This window comes from Gossypium hirsutum, chromosome A07, assembly GCF_007990345.1.
Source record: "Gossypium hirsutum isolate 1008001.06 chromosome A07, Gossypium_hirsutum_v2.1, whole genome shotgun sequence".
Lineage (NCBI taxonomy): Eukaryota > Viridiplantae > Streptophyta > Magnoliopsida > Malvales > Malvaceae > Gossypium > Gossypium hirsutum.
Genome location: NC_053430.1, coordinates 98,462,030 through 98,471,209, shown reverse-complemented (window position 1 = coordinate 98,471,209; position 9,180 = coordinate 98,462,030). Strand labels below are relative to the sequence as shown.

At 31.1% G+C, this 9,180-nt stretch overlaps 1 protein-coding gene across 2 annotated transcripts; it reads left to right on the top strand.

Annotated features, from left to right (window-relative positions):
- The first annotated feature begins 4,877 nt into the window (after nt 1-4,877).
- On the top strand, nt 4,878-8,066 carry LOC107937103 (B3 domain-containing transcription factor FUS3). Of its 2 annotated transcripts, XM_041116887.1 has the most exons (7): nt 4,878-5,465; nt 5,569-5,901; nt 6,773-6,862; nt 6,954-7,054; nt 7,266-7,312; nt 7,389-7,465; nt 7,560-8,066. In XM_041116887.1, the coding sequence occupies exons 2-7, from the start codon at nt 5,581-5,583 to the stop codon at nt 7,848-7,850; spliced, it is 927 nt and encodes a 308-aa protein (XP_040972821.1). In that variant the 5' UTR covers nt 4,878-5,465; nt 5,569-5,580; the 3' UTR covers nt 7,851-8,066. The 2 variants fall into 2 exon arrangements, with proteins under 2 accessions (XP_040972821.1, XP_040972822.1); XM_041116888.1 differs by lacking the exon at nt 4,878-5,465 and having other exon boundaries at nt 5,540-5,901.
- The last annotated feature ends 1,114 nt before the right edge of the window (nt 8,067-9,180 follow it).

The window sequence follows — 9,180 nt, the reverse complement described above, 5'->3', positions numbered from 1 at the left end:
TTTGTTGTTTCCTTTCCCTTGTAGATCGATACCTTGTGGAACTCGTCAAACTGGCCCGTCTCGAAGCTCACATTATCACCAAATCAATATCATGTGATCATTTTAAATTTAGGGTTATAGCATGTATATAAGTGTCTTGATGTGTACCTTAGCATGTAAAAGTGTCTACTACTTGTCAAGTATGACATAACCATTTTATATTATGTGTTACACTTGTGATTTGGTACGTATCGATTATATTTTATCCTAGAGTAAGTGATGATGTATAATCATATGTTAGGAATGTGGAATTTAATATTTAAATAAGAATTTTAGTCGATATTTTAATTTCATAAAATCAAGGTATAATTACTATTTGAATGATTAATTTAATGGAGTCTAAAAGATTTGAAGTAAAATTTTAATATTATTGATGTAATTGTCGTTTCTAATGATTTCTAGATGATCAGAAACCCTCAGTGTCCTAAATTTGGATGCTTTAACATTGAGGTGAGGGTAATGTTTATATTGAGACATTTTTTCATGATAATTTGAAGTTATACGCTTATTATAGCATTCGTTAACAATATATAAAATTATAAAATACGTATAATGAATATATAAAAAAAAAACCACAAGCCATTAAAATTCACAGTTCATTTGGTATCTTGGCAATGTAAAAACGTAGAGTTAAAAGAATAAATGTAGTAGTAAAGGGGATAAATTCGAATAAGCAATGAATAAGTAAAATAATGAAGAAAATTGAAAAGATTAAACACAAATATTTACATGAAAAAATCATCTGAAAAGGATCAAAAATCACTGGTAAAAATTATTTCAATATAACGATAAAAACGAAGAGTATAAAGATGAAAATAAAACTAAACCCTGAAATCAGAAATAAAAACTCTAAAAAATATAAATACAAAATTCTTTAAAAGCTTGTAAAAGTTAATACTTAAATGTGTTATAAGTTCTTTTTCTAGGGTAAAAAGGGCCTATTTATAGATTAAATTCGTAGGTTAAATAATATTAAAATAACATATACTAATCAGAGTTGGAGTAGAACAAATAATTAGAATTTAATTAAAAAAAAATTGCATAACACATCAGCTCGTCGGGACCTCAATGGTCGTGTGGTCGGGATTACGCCTGTTTCTCATTGGGACGTCAAACCCGTCTAAAGAAAATAATAACTAGTTGGTAGTATTTTAGAAGTGGCTTTCATTGCCCCTTCAGATGCCCAATCAGCATCAATATGACACGTTTAGGTCATATTTGTGTGAATGCAAGTCATCCCTCTAGCCTTCTAGATTGCCGGTTACAAACCATATGTGAAATGGAAATATTAGAGCATATGCTTTTCGTTGAACTTTTCTTTTTGTTGTTTTGATCATTAATGGTGAAGTGTGTTTGCATCATCTCGTTGCATTGTCCCCTCTATTTTCAACTGAAGCTTAATAAGACACTCAAATTCAGGAAAAAAAGTTCTTTTAATTTTAACCATTTTATTTTAAAATAAAATAATATAACTTTTACGTTAAAATATGCCATAAGTCTCTTTACTCTTCATAAATTTGAAATTTAATTCCTATATTTTTATTTCTAAAAATTTAACCATTTTACTTTTTAGATTTCAAAATTCAGGTCTAATTGTTAAAACTGTTAAATTCGTGTTCATTACAATGTCATTTTTTTTAAAATTTCATGGCTACCAAGTGAGTATATATTTTTCTTAATTTCAAAATATCACACAAACAAATTTAACCAAACATTTTAATAGTATTAACAATTAGGCCTAAATTTTGAAATCCGCAAAAAAAATAAAAGGACTAAATTCTTAAAAATAAAAGTATAGGGACTAAATTCTAAATCCTCAAAAAGTATAGGGACTTATAGCATATTTTAATCAAAATTTTATTATATAATGAAATTTTTTATACAATAATCTAATAGTTATATATATACAATTGGTATAATGAAAAATTCAACTTTTAATGTTTATATTTTTTTGTCAATTTGGCTTTTTACTCTCTTTTTTTATAGCTAAATTTGGTACTCAATCCTTCAAAAAAGTCAAATTTGACTATCAACATTTTAAAATGAGTCGAATTGATTTTTTTAATAAAAATACCGACTAAAATATTAAATATTTAAACATAGCAGTCCACACGACAATCTAAGTTTACTTCATGTTTTTTTTTGAATTTTTATTTTTAAAATATTTGTTAATGTCGTATATAATAATGACATTTCTGCATGAAGTGTACGTGGGGTATCACGCGGGTTGACACACTAATATTGTTAAAAAAATTATTTTAGTTAACATTTTTATTTAGTGAAAAAGCAGTTTGACTCTTTTTAAAAGCAGTTTGACTCTTTTTAAAAGGTAAATGGCTAAGTTTAGTTTTAAAAAAAAGATAAGGGTCAAATTGATAAATTATGTAAATTTGAGCTCTAAATTTATCATTATGCCTTTATAATTATAAAGTTAATATTATTTATAAATAAATAAATTTAAAAATAATACAAAAAAATCAAAACATTATTTATTTTTAATTATTAATAAAATAAAGTTAATTTTATTATTTTTTAAGTTTATAAAATAAAATAAATAAAAAATTCATTCTTTATGTACATTTTTTGATCTTTTTATCCAATGTTAATAAAGATAATTTTCTCCTTACAATAATTCATTTCATTGGTACTGCCACGATTAAATTCAAACACATATTTAATCACTAATTTTGATCTCATCGCTATAATACGCAGTTTCACTGTCACAGTAACTAATCTCAATGTTACCATTATTTTTAATCTCACTGTCCATTTGAATGGAGCCTTAAATTGCATGGTTCAATGTAGTTGAAACCTCATTCAACGCACTTTTAGTAATTCTTTTTTCTATTGAGGTTGTCTAATGAAAATTTTAGACATCCATTACAAGGTTTTTAGGATGGAATCAGTGGTTAAACTAGTTAGACCACATGTTCTTAATTCGACTAGCATAATTAATTTGTTTAACCATTATAATATTATAAAAAATAAATATTAAAAATATAAAAAAAATTAGTTTTCTAACTAAATTCAACTGATCCATATTGATTTGTGGTCAATCTATCTAAACCTTCTAATTAAACTAATACCCCAATTAATTTTTAATCCAATTGATTCGATTCAAACAACATTAATCCAATATATATACATATATTTGATTTACATCATTACTTATTTATCGCCAATTCTCTCTCTATCTTTACATTCTTTTTATGTTTTAAATTTAAAATAATAAGCAAATTTTATTATATAATAAACTAAAATATTATTATAAAATAAATATATTAAATAATGTATCAATATTTTAAAAATTCATTAAATTTTAATTAAGTTATAAGTTAAATCATATAAAAATTTGAAATTAATATCTTTAATGGTGTTATACTTCCACTAGGGTTGAACTTGTGGCTTTCTAAGAGAATATTGAAAAGATACCTATAGATGGTTTCTCGTCCCTCGTCTTATGAATTGTCATCAGTTGCTTAGTTTCCCAGACAAATTACCTCATGTAGGACCATTTACTGGTAACGAGAACATCCCTTACATCAGCTCACTTGTTTTTTAGTATAAGCATTCCTAGTGTGAACACTCTTTTTAGAGAGCACTAAGGTTCACTTAAGTAAAACAATCTCATACCATCTCAAAAGGAATAATAGAATGAGCCCCTCTACGTACGTTCCCTATGCACTCCACGATGACATCCCATAAGTAATGACCTGCCATATCATCGCTACTAAACAAAAGGATTTCCCCTATAAATACCCTCCGCGATGAAGGAAAATGGATCTTCTTCCCAATTAATAACCTTATACACTCACATACTCAACCTTATTAGCTTCCTTAGTCTTTTCCTTACATCTTTTCTTTGGCTCTATGTCTATTTAGATGATTCAACCTCTTTTACACCACCGTCTTCTCTTTCTTATCTCCTCTCTTGTTGACACTTGCATAAACAAATGATCATTTTATATTTTAATATCATTTTCATCATTGCATTCGCATCAAAACACACATTCTACCTTAAGTTTTAATAGCATAAAAACACAATAATTCTTTTAATAAAATCATTGTTGTAGTAACTAATGTCATTATTATTCAACTTAACTTTAGAATTACATCGAAAAGCACAAAATTGGTTTCAAATATGAAATTCAATCTGTAGATGATGAATCTTTAAAGCTTCTCCACGATATTACCATAAATTAATCTTGCCTTGGTAATTTGATTGCTGGTATTTTATGGTAGTATAAACAATAAAGCTTGTCAATTTGCAAGTATTTTTTTTATTGAAATTGGTTGTAGTTGGAAAGGTTAAAAATTGGTCTTGAGTCAGTAAAAAGCAGCACCAACCAAACCCAAATCCAACCCATGGGAATATCGTAAAGCCAAAGTGAAATATATTGGTCAATAATAATGTCATTGCCAACCATTTACTGCAACAATTATTTTTTTTCTTTCTTCATCTTCTCTATTAATTAATTCAATTCAACATCATGTTTTGCATGGCGGCAACGTGGCAATTCAAGCCCAGCTGTTGCCTGTTGTTGACAAAAACCAAAAAAAGGAAAAAAAGAGAGAAGAAAACCACACTTACATCACATTGGTGGACCAATATTGATTCAAATTACTGATTCCTAATGCCAAAACACCAAGACAATCATCTCCAACTGTATGTTATATGATGTATATAAGTATCATCCTTGAAAAAAATAATCATATTTCCTTCTAAAACTGCCATGAAAATGGAGGAGAAGCTTAATTAAATTATTTAAGTATGGTGGTTTCAGAATCAGAAGAAAACCACTTAAGCTGTGTGTGTGAGAGAAAGAGACGGAGTGGTTTGATTATTTAACATCCAATAAGCCCAAACGCCATTGATTTCTGTTACAAAAAAAAGGATGCAGAACTTTTGCAACACTTGGAAGGTGGTGACCTTCCACCCGTCAAGCATTTCTTGGGTGTGCCCTAACCATCCCTATCCTCCTGCTATACCCAACACCTTCACATTTCTCAACATTAACTCACCTTCACACACTCAACTCTGGTTACTTTCCCTTTTGGGTTGTTTTAGTGTGAGAGATATAGATACCCAGGAATCCAGTATGCACATTTGTCCTCCAAACCCTAAACCCAGCTTTGTTTGTTTTCGACAAAAAGATTGATATGAAACTCAAAGAGTGAAACCCAGGTTTAACCCCATACCCCCCAGTGTGGTTTAGGATTAGGAGGAGGGGCAGTAGAGATGGGTTTTCTTTTTTATATTTCGGAATGGGAACAAAAGATCTAAAAGCAAAGCATGAATGTGAGATGAACAAATGTCAATGTATTCACCAAAACCTTGCTAAAAATAGCAAAAACTAAAGCACTGCCTTACCTTTCTCTTTAACCTAAAACTCTCCATTTCGTGATTGCCGAGCGTCCATCACCGGGTAGTTTCGATCTGCACCCACACCCAGAGAGTGAACCACTACTCTCTCTCACTGAAATCTAAAGCCTTTTTTTTTTTTCTTCTTTTCTTTTTTTGGTTTTCAGCCAATTGAGCTAATGATGGCAGCAGCTACAGCAGCAGGAGCAGCAACAGCAGCTACTCCTAGTGTTCATGAGAAACCCGAGGCCTTTGCTTTGGTGGCAGGTGTTGAGGGTGTCACTGTGGAAGGGGACAACACCCATCAACACCCATCGGGTCCTTCCGGGTTGACCCGTGACCTTGTCGCTGCTGTTCCAAGCTTTGGTTTCAACAGGAAGAAAAGGATGGCTAGACAGAGGAGATCATCTTCCACAATCAAACTTCTCTCTTTTACTAACAACTCCTCCTCCTCCTCCTCCTCCTCCTCGCACGTGCCTTCCCCCCCTCTCCCCACACGTGTGAGTTCTCTCTTTCTTTCTCTTCCTTCCTAATCCTTTCTTCCTTCGTGTTGTTGTTTTTTTTTTTTTTGGTTCCTTTTATAGTTAACAGAGGGTATTTCCTTACAGGGTCGGTGAGTGACTCTTCTCGGCTACTGTCATGTTCTTCTCTTTTTTTATGCTTCTATCTCTTTTTATTTGCTTAAAGTTTGAAGGCTTATATTAATCTGTCAGTTGTTCCTGCTTCATCTACTACCAACCAACGGATATAAATATATAACAATATAATATAATATAATATAATATAATATAATATAATTTTTGTGTGTATGCAAATGTTTGTGATATTGAACATCAGATGGTCCATATGTTAATTAAATTCTCAAGAAATTTCTCTCAAAGATATTTTGATCTTCCCAACTTAATCTGTGTTTGTAAGATTCCAAGTTACTTTTTCAATTATCTTGAGATTAAAATTTTCGGATTTTTATTATCTCTTCTATGAAGAATTAATGGGGGAAGATCTCAAATAATAAATGGTAATCCCATAGGAAAGTTAGTCTCATAAAGACACATAATTATGTATATCGGTGACAAGCATATTTCCATAAAATTATTTTAATTAGTAGGGAAGGAAGCCGTATTCTTTCCCCAAATTTGGCAAATGAGTAAAGATCCATTGGAAGTGTGCCGGCGGAATTCATTTCTAGACTCTATTTTTCTCGTTTTCCGACACAGGTTCTTTTTGTTGTTTCATTTTCATGTTGGTTGTAGTAATGTTGACATGCTGTCTTGTTTCATATCATTGTCTCATAGATATAGCAAGTGGTCCTACATATTTAGTGATCATTGTAAGAAGAAGTAAAACTAAATATCGATTATGGTTGATTAGGTTATTGATCCAAAGAGATTGAGATTCCTTTTCCAGAAGGAACTCAAGAACAGCGACGTAAGCTCCCTCCGAAGAATGATACTCCCTAAGGTTTCGATTGTTACTTCTTCCTAGATTTCATTTTATGCAATTCCGCTCTATCATCAGAATATTCTCAATATATATAATCTCATTATTTCAGAGAGCAGCGGAGGCTCACTTACCGGTCCTCGAGTCCAAAGAAGGGATCCTCATCAGCATGGACGACTTAGATGGATTGCATGTATGGAGCTTCAAGTACAGGTATACGATCACCAATAATTCATCTTATCCGAATATATTGCTTCACATGGATGGAATGTCGGTTTGGATATATATCCGTACAAGCGCGTGGGCGTGTGTGTGCGCGCGCGTGCGTATGCGTATGCATATCCATATCCGACAGAAGAATGATGACCGTTTTTATCGTTGAATAGCATTATAAAAACCCTTTTGCTTCCTTTTTCGTAAACAGGTTTTGGCCGAATAACAACAGCCGTATGTACGTGCTCGAAAATACCGGTAAACACACTTGTAATTCGATGTCCGTTGTTTATGATTGGAGCCTTGTTTCATCGTTGTTGTATTAAATTCTCAGGGGAATTCGTTAGCACGCACGGATTACAGCTCGGGGATTTCATCATGGTGTATCAAGATAGCCTAAACCAGAATTATGTATGAGCTAGGCTACCAATTACTTGGTGTTTATAGAAATCTTGAGTTGAAACAAAGCATTTCGGTAATTTGGTTGAAAATAAACATGTTACAGGTAATCCAGGCGAAGAAGGCGTCGGACGAAGATGTATATAGTGACATAGCTAGGAACGGAGTGAATGACCTATTTCTCCATGATTATGAGGCAACTAAGTCCAGCAACTATTACTATCCAATGATGGAGGATAATGGGATGTCATTTATATATGACACCACCTTGAGCTTCTCAAATGACTGCCCACTTGATTTTCTGGGTGGATCAATGACCAACTATTCAAGGATGGGGTCTCTGGAAAGCTTTGGTTCTGTTGAAAACTTGTCACTTGATGAGTTTTATCAACTTTAATATCTCCATGGATACTGTTTGTTTTATATTTTGTTAAACAACAAAACAAAAAAGGCTTTCATCATGAAATGTCAAAGGATGGGGCCAACTTTATCCCTTATTTTGGTGTTTTTTCAAGTGTTTCTACTTTTTTTTGAGCAGCCGTTACAGTGATGTCCAATGTAATAGAAAATCAAACAAAATAAACATAAAGTGAAGCTAGATGTTGTTCTCCTACCTCCTCTGTCTTTTAAACTCACACTTACTATTTCTTATATTCCCACTCAAATCTGCATTTTCTTGGGCTTTGCTTTAACAATTGAATTGATTTTAACAATTTATCATCTTTGCATTCTTATTATGATTAATGCAATGTTGGCTTAATGTTTTTATATTTATTAAAGCACAAGAATGGAATGATAAAAGAAAGGAAATCGTTTATTTTTTTTCTTATTTGGATAATTAAATTTATTAAATTATTAGCTAGAAATGATAGAAATTTTAATACGTAACCAAGTTGTTTTCCAACAAACAAATAAGAAAATATAGAAAATATTTTTTTAAAAAAATTTATAAAAAAAAGATGGGTTAAAATATAGAAAAATATTATTTTTTTTGAAAAATTATTGGATTAGGCCGATTTTTTTAAAATTTACTGAATTAGATCAAAAAAATAAAAACGCATCTAGCTGGAAGTATTTTCCATAATGGCTACCCCACACCCCAATGGTAAAAATTCCAATGGCTCTCCCCACCCCCAACGGCTATTTAACCCCCCCCCCCAAATATCTATTTTTTCTCTATATAAATCCCTAATTCCTTTTCTTTTTCAATTCAATCTCAACTCAACTTTCTCTCACATTCTCAATTCTCTCTCAAACCTCTTTTAAATTTCTCTCAATTCCCTTTTAATTCTCACTTAATTTTTATTCCTCTCTCAATTCTTTTTTCTTTATTAAAATTGTATTAAGGTTTTTTAAAATTAATTTTGTATTACAATTTGTTTTGTATTTATTGAAATTAGTAATGACAAAATATCTAATTCTTTTAGATGGCAAGCACATTTCGGTTGATCAATTGCAAATTGTAAGAAATTTTTTATTACATTTAATCTAATTTAATTTAAATATTTTTTTATTATACTAAAATTTAATATTCTGTATTTTTTATATTTAGTCGGAATATTAAATTTTGGAGACATATATCGTAATATACCCACTCATCCATTATCTTTAATCGAACTATACTTGGGAGATGCAAGATTTTTACACGTGGCCCGTATGGGTAGGGGGTGTAAATTGGACCCCACACTTATAAGCACGTTGGTGAAAAGATGAAAACCCGAGACATA

Excerpts from the sequence above, each read along its gene's own strand:
- LOC107937103 (XM_041116887.1), top strand. The coding sequence starts at position 5,581 with ATGATGGCAGCAGCTACAGCAGCAGGAGCAGCAACAGCAGCTACTCCT. Across the intron at positions 5,902-6,772 it reads CCCCCCCTCTCCCCACACGT|GTTATTGATCCAAAGAGATT; the intron begins GTGAGTTCTCTC and ends ATGGTTGATTAG. Across the intron at positions 7,466-7,559 it reads ATAGCCTAAACCAGAATTAT|GTAATCCAGGCGAAGAAGGC; the intron begins GTATGAGCTAGG and ends AACATGTTACAG.